Source organism: Hydra viridissima, unplaced genomic scaffold (assembly GCF_058129835.1).
Source record: "Hydra viridissima isolate aposymbiotic clone 2 unplaced genomic scaffold, HvirCarnegie_v1 scaffold_7, whole genome shotgun sequence".
NCBI lineage: Eukaryota > Metazoa > Cnidaria > Hydrozoa > Anthoathecata > Hydridae > Hydra > Hydra viridissima.
Genome location: NW_028324306.1, coordinates 8,171,745 through 8,193,124, shown reverse-complemented (window position 1 = coordinate 8,193,124; position 21,380 = coordinate 8,171,745). Strand labels below are relative to the sequence as shown.

Here is a 21,380-nt window from a genome sequence, read left to right as displayed (position 1 = left end):
TAATTCTGTAAACAAAACTATATCCGTTTTTATGAAAAAAGCAATTTTTTTTATAACTACTAAAGTAAATTAATAAAATGAATAGTTGATATCGTTTACTTTTTAGGATCATAGAACATATTTTCGGTATAGACTCGATTAATTTATCGGGTTTTTTTGAGCGATCTCATTCCACGTGATTTTATTAGCTTTACATAGCACATCAGCATTTTTGAAGAGTCCTTTGTGTCTTAGAGCAAGATCAAACTGATGTCATAAACTTTCAATTTCGGATTGAGATCTGGTGGTTGAGCTGACCACTTTATTTCTTCATTTTGATTCGTTTCAAGCCGATGCTTAACGAGTTTAGACGTGTGTTTCGGGTTGTTATCTTTTTGAGATGTTCATAGAAGAGGTATATTATCATCAGCATGAGGAATCATCTTTTCCTCAAGAATATCACGGTAAAGAAAATCGATCCATAATGCTATTCATTCGATAAATAAATCCAACTTCATTAAAACCAGAAAAACAACCCTAAACTATTGCATATTTTCCACCACCATTCATGGCAGTTTCTGTTGTGTATCTAGAATTCAAACGTTTACCTTTAGGTCTACATACCATCAAATTGCCATCAGGATCTTTCAAATTGCATCGATTCTTCACTCCACAATACTCTTTTCCAATCATTTAAACTCCAGTTTAAACGATTGGAAAAAGGCATATGCAATTCAATAGCTTTCTTTTTTTTTGGAAAAAATAATAGGCTTTTTCACTCCAAAGCTCAGAAGTCCTAAAAATTGTAACTGCGGACTGTATTTTCGTACATTCTGTGAAAAAAACAGTTTTTGAATGGTATCATTAGCGCTGTTAAAAGGAAACTTTTTGATGTAACGAATAATTTTTTTGTCAGTGGAACTTGTTGATATAGTACTTGGTGACAATTTCTTTTTATTTGACTCCTTTTTTATAATCTTTGATAATACGTTCTCGAAAAGCTAAATTTTGCCTGTTTTCCGCGATTATATAAAACATATATAAAAGACCTATATATTCAAAAATAATCAATTGTAATATAGAAATCCCTAACATTACAAAGTTCTACCAAAATAGCTCAAACCGTGATCTAAAGTTAATATCACTCCTGATGATACGGCACTGTATACAAAAAAGGTTATATATTAAACGTTTAATTTTTACTATAAACGCCTGCTGCTGTATTTATCGCATTTTTTTGCCTTTACAATACTTTGGTCATCTCAAGGGGGCACCTAATAGGTTGAACGCGCAGGGGGTTATGAACTCCACCCCTACCAAGATCGGCTACAGTCAGAAAGGGGACTAGTATTTAAGCAAGAACACTGCTTTTATGCGGTCGCTGATATTTAAACACAAAACCAATACTGAATCACTTTATAAATGCATATGTCTATCAAGTGTTGAACAATACAAGTTTATATCAATCGCCAAAGTAGTCAACATAATAAGGTTTTCTAAAACTGTCCAACTGGTTTCAAAAGTTATTGTAATCACACATCTTTACTGTCAAAATTAACAGATTATCCCTTAAACTCTTTTAAGATAGTGCCTGCAGAAATGACTTGCACAAGTAAATTAAGAAAATGAAAAATGCCTGGTAGCAGAAGCTAAATTATATCCTATAAAGAAAACCCTGCTTCATGGTAACGTTACAAAAAAAGGAATCAACCTAACATAGAAAACAACTTTTTTCATCCTAAATGTTTATTTCTTTATCTGTTGCAAAGTAGATTAACCTGGTTTAGAGAATCAATTTTCCTAAATTCTTATGGAAATATTATTGATCTACAAATGAAAACCTAAGAAATATACAAATATAGAGACAAATACGCAAAAGTTTAAACTTAATTGCTTTTTTATGAATAATATTAATCATTTAACTTTGATGAGAATGATCTTACAAGTGATGAGAGCTTTGAAATAACTTTGATACTGTTGCGAACTTCGTCATCAGTTACTTCTATCACACTGCAGTGATCAAGTGTAAATGGAAGTGGAGATGTGCCACCCTCTGTTACCCAAGAATGACTCTAAAAAAAAATCGAGTGTTTCTTAATGATCAAAGAAAAGGCTACAATAAAATTGCTAGATAAAAAAATTTCATACCTTAATTTCTAATATTGAAATTCTTTCACTAGGCTCTTTAGATAACATTCTGGAAATCAAATCTTGTGCCTGTGGGTTCAAAACTGGTCTGAAATGAATATGAAACAAATAATCATTCAGGATATATATATATATATATATATATATATATATATATATATATATATATATATATATATATACACTGGTGAGCAAAAAAAAGTGAACAGCGACTGCTTACGCATAAAATGAAAGAGCTCTGGTCAGAAACTCATACAAGCTTGTTTATTTTTGTTCGTACTATCAAAGAATTTACGTTTATCTTTCAAAGAAAACATGAATAAACTTCTAAACATTAGATATGAATACAGTGCACGTTGTCAGCAAAATCTGTAGTTGATATTAGAGCGTGGGTGAAATAGGTCGTATTATCGCTATATTATTATTATAAAAAATAAAAGGAAAAAAATGTCTCCAAATAAAAGGTAATTTTTTTTTATTTTTATTTTGGTTATTATTTATGCCTCTAACTTATTTAAAACGAAAAATCCCCTTTAATTTTGATGTTATTGGATTCTTATGAAAAAAAAAAAAATTCATTTAGAATACATAGTTTATCATTAAATAAATATTTTCTTCATATATTACTCTAAAAATATTATCATTTTTCTTTCACAGAGGACCTCATTTAACAATGGAACAAAAAGGAATCATTGTTGGAATGAGTGCGTCCGGTAAATCGATACGCCAAATTATTCAAATTATGAAAGCTCAAGGTGTAAACATTAGTGTTGGTGGAGTTCACAAGATACTTTCATGTCAGAAAAACAATAAAACAACAGCTAGAAAAAAAGGTTCTGGCAGACCAAGAAAAATGACGGAAAGAGATTGTCACAAGTTAAAATTCAATGTTTTAAAAAATCGAAAAACCACTATGACGCATATCGCAGAAACTTTTACGTGTTCTGATGATAAAAAGGTTAGCCGATGGACAATTTCGAGGCGTCTTAAAGATCAGGGGTTCAAAATACACCCATGTAAAAAAGTACCTCTTCTTACAGCACGCCATAAAAAGGCAAGGTTAGCTTGGGTAAAAAATAATAAAAACACAGACTGGACAAAAATATTATGGTCAGATGAATCACGATTTTGTTTGCATTCAGATCGTCCACAGATGTGCATTAGACGTAAGAACGAACAATTAAATCCAGATTGTATTCACCAAACGGTAAAGGGTAATCTTGGAATTATGGTTTGGGGTTGTTTTTCTGCCAAAGGTGTGGGCAGATTGCATAGAGTCGAAGATGGATTACGAATAAATGCCAAAGAATACATTAGTATTCTACAAAAATCTTTGCTGCCCACACTGGAAGAATTAGAAGAGGATGAAATTAAATTTCAACATGACAATGCTACTTGCCATACGTCTAAACAAGTTAAAAAATGGCTCAAGGATAACAATATCTTCCTTTTTGAAAATTGGCCTGCCCAAAGTCCAGACCTTAATCCCATTGAAAATTTGTGGGACTATATGGATAAAGAGGTCCATAAAAATAATATTTCATCTTTGGATGATCTTTGGGCAGCCATAAAACAAGTTTGGGTTACGATACCTGACCGTTTGATAGCAAATTTAATTGAGTCGATGCCGCGTCGATTAAATGAAGTGATGAAAAATGGTGGTGGCCACACAAAATATTAATTTTTTTTTTCAAAATGAGTCGTATATATGTGTATGTATATGTATTTAATATAAGCGATATGTTATATTTTATGTATTATATTTTTAATTGATTAATAATACATAATTTACTGAAAAATTGTACTGTTCACTTTTTTTTGCTCGCCAGTGTGTGTGTATATATATATATATATATATATATATATATATATATATATATATATATATATATATATATATATATATATATATATATATATATATATATATATATATATATATATATATATTCTTCAGAAAGTTAAAAAGCAAATTTTAAAATATCGTAAAACCTCTTTTAAGTATAATCAATTTCCAATGAAGAAAATGAAAAAATAAGAAAATGAAAAAATAGTGTTCAACTCACTCGTTAGGAAACTCAACGCTGAAAATAAAAATTATAAATAAAATAATCAGTAAAATATAACTTTTCGCTAAAATAAGAAAGTAATTAATACTAGCTAAATAATCTTTCCCAGAAATATTTTTGTTTGATGTAAGCATGAAAAAACAATTTCATAGAAGAATTTTTCAAAGTTTCATTTAATCTTATCTAAACTCATTATCATATATCATTATTGTTATAATAGACCTTTATTGGCAATCAGTAAGAGTAAGCTATTCGTTAAATCAAAAAAACTTTTATGAACTAATATATTAATGATGAAACTAATATAGACAACCATCTACACACTTGCTTGAAAATTTAAATGTAAACAAATTTTTTGCACCAAGTTGTAGACCGTAAACGATCGAATTTCATATCTTGATTATTTGAGAGAAGCGCTAATCAAAAAATTAAAAAAATAAAAATAAAATAAAATAAAAATAAAAAAAGGGGAAAGGGGGGGGGGGGCATTTATTTAAGAGAGGCGCTAATTTGAGAGGGGGCACTAAATCGATCATTTACGGAAAACCATTTTTAAATTATTAACATTAAAAAACAAAAGTAAAAAAAAGATTAAAATTCTTTTTTAGTCTTATTATGGATAGGGGAGAACGGGGCTAGTTGGTTACAGCGGTTAGTTGACACCAATGATATATTATATATACTAGATGTCTAACTTCGATCCGAAAAGTGAAGCCGTGGAAGCCATTTCTAATTCGGGCAAAAACATGCATTTTTAACTTTTATTTCACACGTCGGATAGAGCTTTTGCCCTTATTACAAATGGCGGATTAAACTTGTAAATAAAAAAAGCGGCTTCACTTTTCGTCCAATAAAATCCCGCAAGTTAGACATCTAGTTTATATAACATATAATTGGTTGACACACTGCGTTTAACTTTGAAATTTTCCACTAGAAATTTCCAAAATTCACATGGAACCTTCCCACTTAACTAATTCATCTTTCATAGGTAACGATATTACTTTTTCAATTTAAAAAAGCAATAGCATTAGCTACAAGTAAACTCGAATAGATTTAGATGCTGTATGGTTCACTATAACCAGCCACGTTTTGTGTTTCTCAATGTTTTGCGCTTTTGGAGATTTATAAGCCATTTTGAGAGCAAAAAGCTTTTGGGGTTAGTTGGCACAATGATCGCGGGACTAGTTGGCAACATTTGCCAGCTTATAACTTTTCGCATTAGCCATAAATTCACTTAAGTTATATAACACTACAGATCTATAGACATGAGAAATTATAAAAGAAAAGAAGATAGATCTGTAAATTCTAAAAATGTTACAAAAATGCTTTTGATGCTATTTTTATAGAAGAAAAGTCTATTCGATTGACTTAGGGCAATAAAAGTTAATGTTAAAAAATAGTTTTGGATAAAAATTATCAAAAGTTTTCATAAAAAAGATGCGCTTGAAATAGATGCTTAATGTTGCTAAACTTGTCTCTTTTTATATGGTGTGCCAACTTACCCTGAGAGTATAGGTAACTTACCCTGGGCCGGGGTATGTTGGCACATATATTTTATTCTTTTTTGGAGGCCCTTTTTGGGCCACCAATTTTTTTTTTTTTAATGTTTGACACTTGAACATGGTCTCCCCTACATAACAAATTGACTTTTAAAGTCAAATGGTATTGGTAAAATGAGTAAAAAGTGAAATTTAACCTTGTGTGTTTCTAACCTTATGTGTATAGATGTTTCCAACCTTATGTGCATGTGTTTCTAACGTTTTTATTACAGATTATCACAAGGAATTTTTTTATAACTTTTCAATAATTTTATAATTTTTTTAAATATTAAATAAATTTCAAGCAACATTTTGAATATATCGTACAAAACAAAATAAATAAGCGAAGATCAGATTCTTTTAAGAAACAGAATTTTTTAGTAATCATGATAAGTATAGCATTTTACACAATTATCTCAACATAAACACAATGGTATAACTCTGTGGAAAGACAATTACATATCTACCTGAATTAAAATTTTAAACATTTCTCACGGTATATTTAAAAACTACCTTAGGAATAAGCACCAAAGACACAACATAGAAAACTTATTTTAATTTCTTAAAACTGTGCATGAAAAGGAGCGAGAAATAGTTTCATCATATTGACAAGAGCAATATCAACAATAATCAAAGCAAGTCAACAAAAAAAAAAAAAAAAAAAGTAAAAAAAAAAAATAAACCTAATAGTAAATATGTATGTATGTATGTATGTATGTATGTATGTATGTATGTATGTATGTATGTATGTATGTATGTATGTATGTATGTATGTATGTATGTATGTATGTATGTATGTATGTATGTATGTATGTAATAGTAAATAACACAGGCCAAAAAAAAAACAAACAAAACGCTGTGAAAACACTTCGCATCAGTTTTTTTGTATCACAAACAGTTTTCTTACAATATGATCTTAATTGTATTTATAAATAGTAACAATAAAAACAATAATAATGATAACAATCATGATAAAAATACATTGATAATACTAAAGGCTTACGATTTTGTTTTAATCAGTTGCACTAATTCTGCAAGGTCAGCACTAAAAAATGGACACTAAAAAAAAGAACGCAAACTCTAATGAAATAACAGAGGGTAGCAGCAGACAAGTAAGAACAATGTTATGTAAATATATGCAGATAAAAATGTCTATATTGACATTTTGCCATTAATTTCAAATACAAATTTATCAAAATTTAAAATTGATGTAGTTAACCGTAGTGTATGAATTATCAGATCATATTAAATGGATGATAAAATTATCATATTCTGAATTCTAAATTATAGAAAGAAAAAAAAAAAAAAAAAAACTTTTTTAACTTTATAAAAATTGTTTTCTTTTTCTTGCTCAGGGACAGAATATAATGTTTGGATATATAACCACTGTTATATATTTCTATACATGATACTTTTATATAAAATTACCTTTCCATAGAAAAAACAATATAATGTAATTCCCATCGACCATATATCTGCTGCTTTCCCACTGTACTTATCACGAGAACCTTTCGGCAAGCATAAAATTAAAAAACTTACATATATTTGTCATTATTGAACTGTATAAAAAAAAAGTTCAAGCATTTTTTAAGCATTACTCACAATGATCAAGAACTTCAGGAGCTTGAAATGCAGGTGACCCAGCATATTTGTTTAGGAAATCATCTTCACCTTCAAACATATCAGAAACTCCAAAATCAGCTATCTGAAAGAGTAATTTTAGCAATCTAAATATGAAAAATGGAACATTCTCCTTTGAACTTATATTTTTATCTTAAAAGATTGAATATTTTCACTATAACTAATCTTTTACTCTAAAAATGGAATATTTTCCCTGGAATTTTTTTCATCATTGAAAATTTTTAAGCACAATGCATTTGATTCTTCACTTAATTCTGGATTGAATAACATTTGCAACAATCTAAAAGTGGATAAACCTCAAAACATGAAGCATAATGTGATAGATTCACCACACTATGTTTTCTGAGGGTCTTTCTTACTTGACTTTCAATTTTAAAAGCGCATAAATCAACTGCAAGTGATTCAGGTGCTTTTGAAACCAGTAGTCCTTCTCCATGAAGTGCTGGCCACATTAACAATGGAATGTTTGAATACTGCAAAAACAACTTTCTTCTTAGATCAAAAACAACTTTCTTCTTAAAAAATTTGTCAATTGGAGACATAATACAAAAATAATTACTAACATGATACACATTTCACAGAGAAAACTAAGTTTTGAATTAAATTACCAAATTTGTGCATTTTTGATAAAAAAAAAAAAAAAAAATATTTTATCATAAAAAATATATCTTTTGTAAAAGATATATTTTAGTGATACATCTTACATTTATATTTTTTTCCATTACTCTATTTGTTTAAATATTTTTTAATTTAAACAAAAAAAATAAAATACAAATAATAGAAAATTTTTACTAACTTGGTGGTATTCTCAATCAGTAACAAAATAAATAAATATTTTCTTTATGGTTGAGAAGAATGATCACTATTCTAGTTTTTTAAACCATTAAATAAAAAAAAAGTGCTAACCAATCTTGGTAGCACTAGCAATATTTTAAAAGAGTACCATGTTAAAATTTCCAAAATGTATGACAACAAAGAGGCAAGTTAGTACTTTTTGTGTCAAACATTTTGGGAAATTTAAAACTGTTTTACAATGTTTCAAAAATATATCCAAAATATTTTTTCCATAAACAGCTTAAAACATTTTATGGTAGTAAATCTATTTCAAGCAAATTTCTTTATAATAAAACAGCTTTTTAATAGTAGATTCGAATTTTTGAATTTGCTAACTTTAAAATTACATATTATTATTTAGAAAGTAGCCAGAAATGTAATTTTTTATTTATCCACAAATCTATCTGGCTTTCAAAATAAATAAATTTTACAGACTTTTGTAGATTTTTTGTTTTTTGTTTTTTAATCATTGGCATTACAAAAGCCATTGTAGACTTTTCCCATTTAACAATTGAAAAAGTTTTGATCCACAAGAATTACAATATGCATTGTGCCCAAATTTTACTCTGGTCGCCTTTTTTGAAACCAAGTGTAGACTTTTTTAATCAAGGCTGCAGGTCTACTTTTTTGTGATGCAAAAATATTTTCTGTACAAATAAAGCAGAAGCTATTTGTTTTACTTGAGTCTGAGGCACAATTAGGTATGTTAGCAAAAAACAATTAGAGATAGTTTAGAGATGTTGTCTAACTTGCTGAGCAATAGATGCTGTGACTTTTACACATTGTGATGATGCTAATTGCGTCTGAATGGTAGTTTTCTCTTAGTATACTGATTTTACAATCTACAGCGTAAGTTTCTTAATACATTTTATAAAGCTTACTTCATTAGGTGATTGCTTATATTATGGAAACTAGAGAATTGCTTAGTTTTTATTTAAATTTAGTGAGAGGATCTTTCATCAAAGACCTGCATGTTTTGTAATAACTAAAAAAGCAAGGTAATGTGAGGTCCAATATCTATAGAATATGCATGTAAAATACTGCAATATTTTATTAGTGATATCATTCATGATATATGTTATGTGCCATTAAACTGGATAATTTTATCTAATTATTTTCTGATTACAAGCTCTAATTAAGGTAATTTGAGAAAAAATTATAATACTAATAAAATTGTAACTTAAAACCACATTCAAACTTTATTAACAAAACTACTTTCAGTTTTTTTGATTACAGGTAGTAGGCAATTTTTTTATTAAGGAAAAAATTGCCTACTACCTGTAATCAAAATCCCTTAACACAGTTTAAAAAACTTTACAATAAGTGACTCAATCTTTTAAACATAAAGATATAGAAACAGAGTTAAATCAACAACAAGAACACAACTTTTATTTGAAACTGACTAAGTTCTTTGATATTGCTGATGTTGATACTTTGAATATGATAACAGTTAAGGAAGGCAAACACAGTGAGAGTTTATACTAAAAAAAATTTTTTTATCAAGACTTATTTGGTTTCCAAAAAAAAAAAAACGCAAAACAAAGTGTGGTGAAGAACAGCAGCTTTGTAATAAAAAGATGCTAAAATATATGCTAAAAAAGATGCTAAAGTATACCTGCATTATTGCATCATCAGATACCAAAGATGATATCAATAGTATTGATGATTCAGGTGATGAATATAAAATTATCATATGCAAAACACTAAAGGTTAATACAAGTAAAAAGAAATTCAAACTCATACTAACACCAGAATACCTGACATTTGTGCTGGAAAGAACTAAGATCTGTGACAAATGAGCAACATTTATCATTAGGGGTCTTAGCAAAAAGTCATTATTATCATCACCACCATTATTACTACTTTTATTATTATTATTATTATTATTATTATTATTATTATTATTATTATTATTATTATTATTATTATTTATTATTATTATTATTATTATTATTATTATTATTATTATTATTATTATTATTATTATTATTATTATTATTATTATTATTATTATTATTATTATTATTATTCATTTTTAAAGGAGAAATTTCTATGAACTATTTTAAAGTATGTTAAAAAGTTCACTTTTTTCTTTAAAAAAAAAAAGACCTACATGAATAAGGCTAAAATGATATCCTAAAGCAAAGACAATCAACTCTTTAAAACATTCAAAACTGTGAATTTTAAAGAGTTGTTTGACTTTGCTTTAGGATATCATTTCACCAAAGCCCATATCATGGCAGACAGTTTGAAGGCCATGAATGCAGGAAATTGTTGACAAATGTTGATGTTTTACAATGTCTTGCTGAAGAAACTTCCAACACCAAAGTTCTTGCTGTCATTGAAGCTTTCAAAAAGTTTAACTTGGTTGTGAATTCATGCTTTGGAAATGTACTAGAAAAGGATTTTTCTTTCAAGATTGATCAATTTAAAGCCACATATTTGGCTATCAAACTTGAAAGCATCACAATAAAAATCCACACAGTATTCTACCACATCAAGGACATTGTAAACATGAAATAATTGCCCTTAGGACAACTTAGTGAACAGACTGTTGAGACTGCACATCAAGATTTTTACCAGCATTGGTCATGGTACAAAAGAGATAAAACCCACCCTGAATACAAAGGAAGGCTGTTCAGTTGCCTTGTGGATTTGAATAGCAAACACCTTTAGAAAAGGATCGAGAATTTTCATCCATTCAGCTTCATTTTAATGGATTAATATTATTTGTTAGAAGAGAATTTAAGCTCATAAGCAACCCATTATAATGAATAATAGCCAATTACAAAAAAAATATTGATCAGCGCTTTAAATGTCATGACAAATAAACTAAAGAGAGTCAAGATATCACAAGAAAAAAAAAAGAAATGAATAAATTTTAGAAATTAATTCACTGTTAGTGTAAATATATTGGACTTAACAATTTGTACATTTGATATTGATTTTGAAAAGAAAGCACTAAGGAAATTCTGGGCATTTTTAGCAGTTTTTATGGATGAAATGAGTTTTTCAGCACACAATATGTTGAACAGTTAAAGATCACATGCAAAAAGCCATGATGTGAGTAACACATGCTCTAGTTGAATATATCAACAAGATTATAAAATAATCTTGTTGATATATTCAAATAGAGCATGTGTTACTCACATCATGGCTTGGGGGCTTGTAATCGGCTATAATTAGAAAAGCTTTGCACTGAAAGTGAAAAAAGCAACAAAAAATTAACACTAAAACTACCATAACCTTTTTTATACTGCAGGGATTGGGATAAACTTTTACCCAAATCTTGGTGTTGGCAGAGGCTACATTGCCACCAAATTTTATTGGTCTATGTTAAATGGTATGGATTTGATAGCAGTTTTGCTATGTCAAAAAAGAAGGTAAATTTTTTCCATTTTTGTAACTTCAAAGTCACTTTTTTCCCGCAGACGTACCTAAAAGATTTTAAAATTTGCACCAGGTGACCCTGGGATATGTACACTATCACCCCATATAGGTGGCATTCTTGGGTCAGTTAGGTTAGCAATATTGGATCCCATGATAACAGTGACCTTCAATTGTAGAGACTGACCTTCAATTTGTAGAGAAAACCAATTTTTTCTACTCATTAAGATTAGTAAAAAAGGTTTATAATTTAATAAACTTTTACAAAAAAGAAAATAAATCAAAAGCCTTAAACAACCGAAAGTAGGCAGCTAATACTCCTATTTACTACGTTTTTATTATATAGTTAAGAAAAATCAATAATCTAATTTAATCACTATACAATAAAATTATTTTCTGTACAGTAATTAAAATAGATTATTGACTTTTCTTTATGATCAAAATTAGATTTAAAAATAAACCACCTTTAAATGATCACTTTCATCAAGTAGAAGATTTGATGGTTTTATATCACGATGTATTATCTTTGAGTAGTGCACTAAATTTAAAGTTTATATTTTTGTGTATAAGTATGATCATAAAATTTAAGATTTATAAATTTTAAATTTGTCATTACAAAGGTTGTATGAGGTACAATTCCTAAAAGAAAAGTGACTAAATTATTATACTAACAACTAATAACAATTATTAACAATTACTTACAATAACTACTTTAAATAGTTTTTTTAAAAAGGTTGGGACAAATGATTAGTTAAAAAAGATTGGAAAGAAAAAATTTGAATTCTTAAAACAGGTGATAAATACTCCTATTGAATGATCATTTATAAAAGATTATAAACTAATTTTATTACTACAGAGGACTTTGATTTAAAAAAAACTATTCAGGGTTTTTGGAAGAGTATTTATCAAATTACCATATTTGTGCATTTTAAATCTAGCATTTCTCCTAAATTTTTTGATTTTGAAAAAGCTTTAGATAAGAGACTTGTTGGAAATGCATTTATCAGATAAGTAAAATGAAACCAGAATTCAAAAAAAAAAAAGTAATTTGGTCCATCATTGATGGAGTAAATCTCTCATGAGGTCTGTTCATTTCATCAGTAAGTATAATTAAAATGACGTAAGAGAATCTGCTGTAAATAATTCTTTAAACCTTTACTCTTTGCTGAGACCATTACTAATAGTAATAATTTTAATGGAGAGGTAAATGGCGCAGTTGAGTCTAATTAAATTGAGCCCATGACACAAACTCGTAATTACATTGATGTAAATATGTATGAAATGACATTGATAATTACAATCTTACAAAACTGCTATAAGCATTTATTTTGTTTTAATAAGAGTTACACTGATCTGAGAATATTAAATTTTTAATGATATTTGATACAGAATTAAGAAATATGTATGATTAATACAGAATCAAAAATCATTTAATTTTTTTTCATTTTATCTTAAAAGCATCAGCTCAGTTTTTATATCTAAAATAAATTAACAAATTCATAAAGTCTTGTAAACTTTTTCTTTGATTTAATGAAGCACTATTACTAGTGAAGTCAACTATGTACTGTGATACCTTGTTACTTCATAAATGATAATTAAATACTACTTATCTATGAAATACCCGTTACTTATTGTACCCCTATATCATACTTATCACTTTCACATTCTTTAGTAATAAACAACTTGTTTTAATTCTGTAAAAAAAACACATTTTGTATGTGCACTCTGTTAAAACTATAAAAAATATTCTTTTGTTTAAACATAATATAACACCACCGTGTGTTAATTATATACAGCCTACTATCAAAAAAATAATCACATTACTATCGACAAATATTTAATAGAAACTATTATGGGAATGATGATATTAACGATGATGTTAATGTTGATAAATGTAATAAATAATAGGGGTAAGTAATCAATACAAGGGTATTAGATTTTATATTGATAGTAATCAATACAAAACTCAAAAAGGTTCAAAGATACATTTGATTAAAAAGAACAGTGGGATGCAAAAAAAATGCCACACTAACATTTTTTCTTGATTTTAAGTATAAAATGTATAAAAAAGCAAAACAAAAAAAATTGAATGTGGCAGTGAAACATTCATGACAGAAGAGGTATATAGGTATACACTAATATTTATACAAATAAAATCTTTAAAAATACGGAATAATATGGACACATTTAATACTTTAGAAACAACTTAAGGATACAGAAATTGGATGAATTATTGAAGCTGTTGACCAAGGAGTCTCATTGAAGCATTGGAAAGCATTTAAAATGGCAAAACTCAACTATTAGTGGATTGGTGAAGAAATATAAACACAATGGTAAAAATAAAAGGTCTACTGGATCAGGGAGAAACCCTAAAACCTCAAAAAAGGAGGATCTTTACATTCTTAATGTCGTCATTAGATGAATTTTTGTCTGGAAAGAAAGTTAAAAAACCATTTGTTAGTGAGCTCAATTGTAAAAAAAGATAAAAGTGGTGCATTGAGCCCAAAGATTGGAAATGTGAACAATAGGCTAAAGTTATTTGGAGCAGTAAGTCTCCTTTCATCTTATCTTATAATGATCTATCTCACTGTTGGAAATTAGTTGAGGAAAAATTCAACCCCAAAACATCCAATGCATCCATTAAACATGACAAAAAGATTAATATTTAGGGTTGCTTTATTTGAAAAACTTTACTGGGTGAAAGGCAACATGGACCGGCATTTGTATCACAAAATCTTAGTTAATCAACTTGGACCAAGTATAAAAGAACTTTTTCTTAATGGTGACTACATCTTTCAACAGGATGAATTCCAAACATACATCACGGTTGAATAAAAGATATCTAGAATCTAAATTGATACTAGTTATGCCTTAGGCAGCATAGTCTCCTGATTTAAACTCAATAGAAAACCTTTGGTATATATTAGATAGAAAATTGAAAGATTGTAGGTCAACAACTGAAGATGAACTCTTCCAAATTCTTCTTGTTACTTGGAATGTTTTGTCAAATAACTTATTAAAAAGACTTGTAGATAGTATAACTTATAGATATGCAGAAATCACAAAAAAAAAAGGGTGGCCAATTAAGTACTAATATAGCTAAAACTTGAAAAACACTTCAAAAACCCTTATTTCTTTTTATTATATCTAATATACAATAATATCATATGCATTTCTATTAAAATTGTCTTATATTACTTTTTTTATATGAGTTTAAGACATTTCTTGTTGGTTTGTTTACTAACAAATTGAGTGTGGCTTTTTTTTTTTGCACCACCCACCCTGTATATATTTTATTTTTTAAATAAGTTAACAGCAAATAAGTGTTAATCTATTTAAATATACTTACAATACTCTACCCCTAAAACTAAATCACAAAAATATTGTCTGGCTTTTTCTTCAGTTATAAGAATTTCACTAGGTACTTCCATAACAACCCTGTTTAATGAATAAAAACCAAAATTTTCGAACATCATTTACTGAACAACAGAAAAATATGATTATATGCTTTTAATCATATTTAAGTTGTACTTTTGGTGTATTGAATGTATAATATTTTTACTTATAATAAAACAAAATGATTTACATAACTTATTACATCAAATTTAAAATCAACTATACAACAATCTTACCCATTTTTCACTAGTTCAAAAACTAAAAAAAAAAAAAAAAAAAAAAAAAAAGGTTAAAAAGAAAACTCAAGCTTTGAGAAAAATAATAATAAATGTTTGTTAAAATAATAAAATAAATGTTAAGTAAAAATAGCAACACTCTGTATCATACCTTTCTTCATGAAAACTAGATGAAATAAAAAAAATGTATATCACTAACCCATATATACATTATCAATTTTGATATCTTCTATTACCTTTAAATGTAAAAAAAATAAATTCTAAATCACATTAGCAAATTTACTAAAATAGCAATACAATCCATTAACATAATAAAAAAAAATTTTTTTTTTAGTTTACAATTGTGCATTATAATACTGTGTTATTTCGGTAAAAATATTTTTTTCAAAAATTTACCTCAATTAACTTAACAACATTTGGATGATCCATCTTTCTTAAAATAGCAATTTCTCTATTAAGTGGAGCTAATGGGTTACTTTTTGTAGCTTTGGGGTTTCTAGCTATAAATTTAAAAAGATAAAAAATGTATTAACTTTGTAAAAATAAACAATGTAGTAATATTTATGTAAAACAACAAAGTACTCTATTAGGACTTGTGACTAAAAAAATGCCTAACTTCACATTAAATTCGAATATTATAGTGAAAACCTCTGTAATCAAATTAAACTGATGCAATGAATAGTTGTTTCCTTATTGAGGATTGAGAAAAAAAACATTTTTTCACCAAACACAGTCTGAAAAAACAACAAGAAAATTGTTTTATAATTTTTTTCCAATTAAATTGCAATATTTACATATTTTATCCATTAATTATATCATATTTTTTCAGTATAATAATTATATCAGATATAATTTACCTTTTGAAATAATTAATAAGTTATTTATCTTTGTTTGTTTTCCAAATATGGTAGACAGGTCAGAATATTCCAAAATTGTTTAAACTATTACCATCAACTGTTTGCCTGTAATGCAAATACATGAGCTCACTATTTACACTGATTCAGTCTCAGTGTAGACCATATTAAGACCAGAAACATACATGTTCAGAACAGGAATATAACAGATCACAATTAGGCCTGTGTATCCTGCCTAGACCATATACATAAAATTTAATATGAGAGCTGATGTAGTGTAGTGAAGTTACTACTCTGCTTCTCTTCAGATTCTAGTGATAGGATATCTTGGATTTTTTTTAACTATTGATAATTAGATAATTACAACAGAATATAAACTGTGTAAATCCAATAGCTTAGGGGAAAGGCATGTGTAGTTTAATAGAGACCTTTTTAATCTCCATTCTGAGATACATTCAGCTGACTGTAACAGATTGACAATGGAGTTGTAAATCTAGTATTTATTGTATAAAACTTAGCCCATGAAAATACTTGAAGCTTGGTATAAAACTAAAAGGTACAACTTTTGACAAAGTATGTATGTCTTCCACATCTGGCAGAAATGACCCTGCTCCAGTGCCGTTATCAATGTCATACAATTCATCTTTAGACTCTGATACATCAAAATTAGATGGGGCTGGTGAGCCTAACTACAATTTTAATACTGAATCTGAAGTTGATTAACCAAATATTAAATGATTTTCTTTAATCTACAATCTTGAGGTAATTTGTTTTTATTTTTCATTATTTATTGAAATTTTATTACTTTTACAATACTTTTTTTTCAGTATTTTGTGTAAGTTTTCTACTTTAGATGGAGCATGTAGCTAATATGTAAAGAATATTTCATTTAGAGCAGTTTTAATTTTCTCTATGTTATTAAAAGCAGAATTGATTTTTTTCAAATTATAAATACCAATTACAATATAAAAAAATGGTGAAAATAAAATAAAAATGAAGTTCAAGCTAAAAATTTATTTAACTTCAAATATCTTTCGTATTTCAAAATCAATGTAATAAAATTGAAAATAAATAAAAAATAAAAAAAAACAAACCTAATTTGAAAAAAAAATATTTTTTTCACAACCTTATTCCTAATTAAGAACTATTTTGCCTTCATTTAATAAAGAGGATTGTGTGATACAACTTAGAAAAAGTCCTTCATTTGCTGAAAAACATTTGCTTTTTGTGTGGATTAAAATATGGTGCAAAAAGTGACATTTTTTTGGTATTTTTGTTTTAGGTGTTTTTTAAAACATTTGAAAACAACATATAGAAACTTTGATAAAGGTAACCTTGTGAATTCAATTTTTTAATTTAAAAAAACTTTAATTACAGGAACTAATTTATTCTAAAAGACAAGATTAAAAGTAGTAAAAGTTATAGAAAAACTACACAATTAGAAAACAAGTAGGTGAAGACTTTAGCTGTTGCATTTTTAAAAACATTTAATACCATAAAAAAAAAAAAATTTTTAAATAACTTTTTTTTCCTAAAACAATGGTTTGATAAATTACAGATATATAGCTTTTTACAAATGCTATTAATAAATTACAATTAAAAGTTGCTAGATTAAATATCTTACTCATAAATAATTTATAGTTTTACATGACAATTTGTAAAAACTAGTTGGTGTAACAGATGTCAACTAAATTTTATAAATCAATTGGCAGTAAAACAGTTTTTTAAAAATGTTGTTTGGCAGTGAATGTATTAAAAAGGTTTTTTTATAAAAGATTTTAGTCAATATTTTTCACTCTCATTATTGGTCAAACGAAAATGTGTTGATTTTAAGTCATTTAAAATTTACCCATCAAACCATTTTTCCTCATCAATCTTTTCTTGCTTATTATTTTCATTGCCTAAAAATAAAGCATCTATTAAAGCATAAACCTTTACCTGGGCCACAAAAATTATAAACAGATTTAAAACGTTGCTACTCTTTATCACACTATGTTTGGTATTACCATTTTCACATGGAATTGTCACTTTTAACTAAGAATGATTATTTGGAGAAAATGAACAAAAGAAGTTATCATATTGAAAACGTATCAAGAATTGAAATGGAAAAAGAACTGTTGAAAAATTCTCTACTTTAAAACAGTTTGAGTAATTTATAAGTTTTTAATACAACTAAACTACATAATTCAATAATTCCAAATCAACACATCAAATTTTTCTAAATTTTTAAATCACATCTTCTTGATTTTGTTGAAATTTGGTACAGTTGAAGAACTCAATGAAAATCATAAAGAAAGTTTGACACTCAATGCAAAGTGGTTTTCAAAATAACGAACCTTTAAATATCCCATTTAAGTAACTAAAAAAATTAAATTTACAAAATCTGTAAACATAATTATTTAAAAATAGTGAATATATGTATCAAGAATCAGTTATTCATGGGAATTCTGTTTTTACTAGTTAAAAAACCTTTAAATCAAAAGGTTTTTAGGCAAATTTCAAAACAATTATTCGTAATTAAGCATGTTGAGAAGCAAAAATTAAAAAAGAGAATTTTTATTTTCTTTAAGTTAGCTTTAGCAGTTGCCATATTTCAAAAAATTACTTTGATTCTAACCATACTGTGAGAAGTATTAAAATTTTAGTAACAACACTTTTCCAAATCTAAAGATCAATCAGTATAATGAAATTAATCAGATAAAAATCAGCAAGTTTAAGGAAATAATAAAGTAAACACCACTGTGTTTAAGGAGATAATTAAATAAAAATCATAGGGTTTATGGAAGTAATCAGTTAAACATTGTGTTTAAGGAAGTAATTTACACTACAGATTTTTTCAAACCTTTAGTATCACAGATAAATAAAATTGAGTACTTTTCAGATTTTAATGCTGCTAATAGAAAAACAAAAAAAAAAAAAAAAAAAAAAAACCTATGCATGCATTAAAATGTATGCTAAACCTTTATGTGATGGTATTGGAAAAAATTAAAAAGAGCCACATCAAAAGCAAGGCTTCAGAAACAATTAGATATGCAACATTTGGAGCCTTTGTAAATATTTGAACTTGGTATATTACATTTTAAAGATATTATCATATTGTTTTGAGAAAGAATGCAAGAAGTTAGGAATTCTTTAACAATCAGGTTTGACAAGTTCAATACCAGATACCAAGTCATTTCATCAATTTAAAGGTTTTTTAAAAAAAGATTCACAATGACAATCAAACAATCTGATTATAAATGCAACATTTGATTACTTTTTGATAACTATATCTACAGATTTAATTACAATTAAACTGGTCTTAGATTTAGGAATGCTTAATATCTTGAGAACCACTTTGAATTTGATGTCCAAATTTCTCCAGGAAAACTTTACATTTACAGTTCTTCACCTGTAAAAATGTTTAACAAACAAAACAAAAAAAACAACATACATAAAAACAGTTGTCTTTATAACATAAGCACTTGAAAACAGAACCAAAAGAACCCTAAACAAATAAACAAAAGTCATTGCTCAAAAAAAATTATCTACAGCCAATATGAAAAAGCTAGGTATAACAGAAAAAATCACTAAAACCAAATTTATATCATGATATGAAACTTACCCTCCCTATTTCTTCCAATATTTGATAGCAGTTTACTTGATCAGCCTACAGACAAAACAAAATACAACATGCATACAGAAGTATCAAGTTCCTAGAAACTCAGTTTGCAGGGTATTGGTTTACAAACTTTTGTATTTACAACAATTATTGACATTGAGTTCAAAAAAAAAAAAAAAAAAAAAAAGCTTTAATATGTGAGTAACTGATTCAAACATTGAATTGAACTTTTTTTACTTCCTTGTTTATATTACAGCTAGACAGAGTTAATTGCTGGCTTGCACCCTGGTTTTTATCAGTTGAATAACAAACAGAAAAATGAAAAAGACATACATACAGTTGATTAAACATAATATAGGTACAAAGTTGCTTTATTATATATTTTTGTACAGTAAACAATCAACTTTATCAATGCAATATGATGAATATAATTTTGTCACCTCCTTTCACAGTCAAATTACTGAGTTAATTGGATATTTAAACTGCCTTTTTAAGTTAAATAAGACAAGTGAACTATGAAACAAGAACAACAACAAACTACACCACCTGCTATTTCATGAAAAATTACTTCAAATGTAATATTTTGATAACTATTTTCATTTTGCAAACTACAAGAAACATTCAATTAATTGAAACATTTCTTATTCTAATAAAACTTTGACAAGTCTTTAGTTAACAATTATTTAACTAAAGATTCTTTAATTAATAATGATTTATTAAAAGATTCTTTTAAGAATTCCTATTTCGTATTATTTCACGGAATGACAAAAATAAACCATAAAGTAATTTGATGAAACTCAATTTTGTCTAATTTCCTCTTTAATTGATTCAACACACATTTTTTAACTACCACTAAAATTTAAAATAACAGTTTACCTAAAAAAGAAACAAAAGTTACAAATATTAGAAATAGGCTTTTAGAATAATAAAAATTATTAACAAATATTTTGCTTAAACTATTTATGATTAGAAATTTATAACATAAAAACCAGATCTTTTCTGGTTTTAATGTTATATATTTAAATTTGTAACAAAAAAAAAAAAAAAAAAAAAAAACTCAAAAGATTTTTTTCACATTTTGTTAAAAAGCTATTTTGAGAATCAACCTCTAGAGCTCAAATTTGAAGAATTTTTTTGAATTATTTTTTTGAACTGCGTGTTTCCCAACTCTCCTAACTTTTTTAAATCAGACCTAAGAACTCTATAGGCTATCAATTTTTGACGATGATGGTTTACTAACTCTAACAGAGTCATCTATTTTTACTTCAAAATAGTCTTGTCTTTCATCTTCAATTTTATCTCTTAGGTATTTAAGACTGACATAGCAATATGAGCTTTGATATGAAGCAAATGCTATCTGCATTCCATTTTCTATAATTGTTGATTTTAAATCTGACATAAAATTAAAAAGAATGATGTAATGTTTAGACAAAGCATTCTGAGCTTTGATATGATGCGGAAACTATCTGTATCCCATTTACTATAACTGTTAATTTCAAATTCCATATAAACTTAAAAAGAATGATGTAATGTTTATCATAATTATTAGAGTTCTATATTTTTACTTTGGAACTTGTTAAAAATATTCTCACAAGAAGGAACCATTGTGTATGGCTATAATGGAATATGTAAAGATTTTTTTGTCAGTTATAGCTTCTTTTCATTTTAATCTTGTAAAACTTTTTCCCCATAAGATA

The 21,380-nt window shown here is 27.1% G+C and overlaps 1 protein-coding gene across 13 annotated transcripts in view; it reads right to left on the bottom strand.

Moving 5' to 3' along the window:
• The window catches only part of LOC145184449 (calcium/calmodulin-dependent protein kinase kinase 1-like), a 47,152-nt gene that overhangs the window by 5,850 nt on the left and 19,922 nt on the right, over positions 1 to 21,380 (bottom strand). For 5 of the 13 annotated variants that reach the window (XM_090092500.1, XM_090092502.1, XM_090092501.1 and 2 more), the window contains 14 exons: positions 19,687 to 19,731; positions 19,516 to 19,569; positions 17,932 to 17,983; positions 15,625 to 15,728; positions 15,428 to 15,464; positions 15,229 to 15,250; positions 14,946 to 15,034; positions 12,061 to 12,134; positions 7,337 to 7,439; positions 7,163 to 7,242; positions 6,738 to 6,793; positions 4,194 to 4,211; positions 2,128 to 2,215; positions 1,923 to 2,051 (listed from right to left, as the gene is read on the bottom strand). In XM_090092500.1, coding sequence (XP_089948626.1) covers positions 1,923 to 2,051; positions 2,128 to 2,215; positions 4,194 to 4,211; positions 6,738 to 6,793; positions 7,163 to 7,242; positions 7,337 to 7,439; positions 12,061 to 12,134; positions 14,946 to 15,034; positions 15,229 to 15,250; positions 15,428 to 15,464; positions 15,625 to 15,728; positions 17,932 to 17,983; positions 19,516 to 19,569; positions 19,687 to 19,731 — 951 coding nt within the window. Of the gene's footprint in view, positions 1 to 1,922; positions 2,052 to 2,127; positions 2,216 to 4,193; positions 4,212 to 6,715; positions 6,794 to 7,162; positions 7,243 to 7,336; positions 7,440 to 7,734; positions 8,045 to 12,060; positions 12,135 to 14,945; positions 15,035 to 15,228; positions 15,251 to 15,379; positions 15,395 to 15,427; positions 15,465 to 15,624; positions 15,735 to 15,876; positions 15,898 to 17,931; positions 17,984 to 19,515; positions 19,570 to 19,686; positions 19,732 to 21,380 lie in introns of those variants that run through there. The other 8 variants (XR_016453979.1, XR_016453981.1, XR_016453980.1 and 5 more) reach the window with 5 other exon arrangements.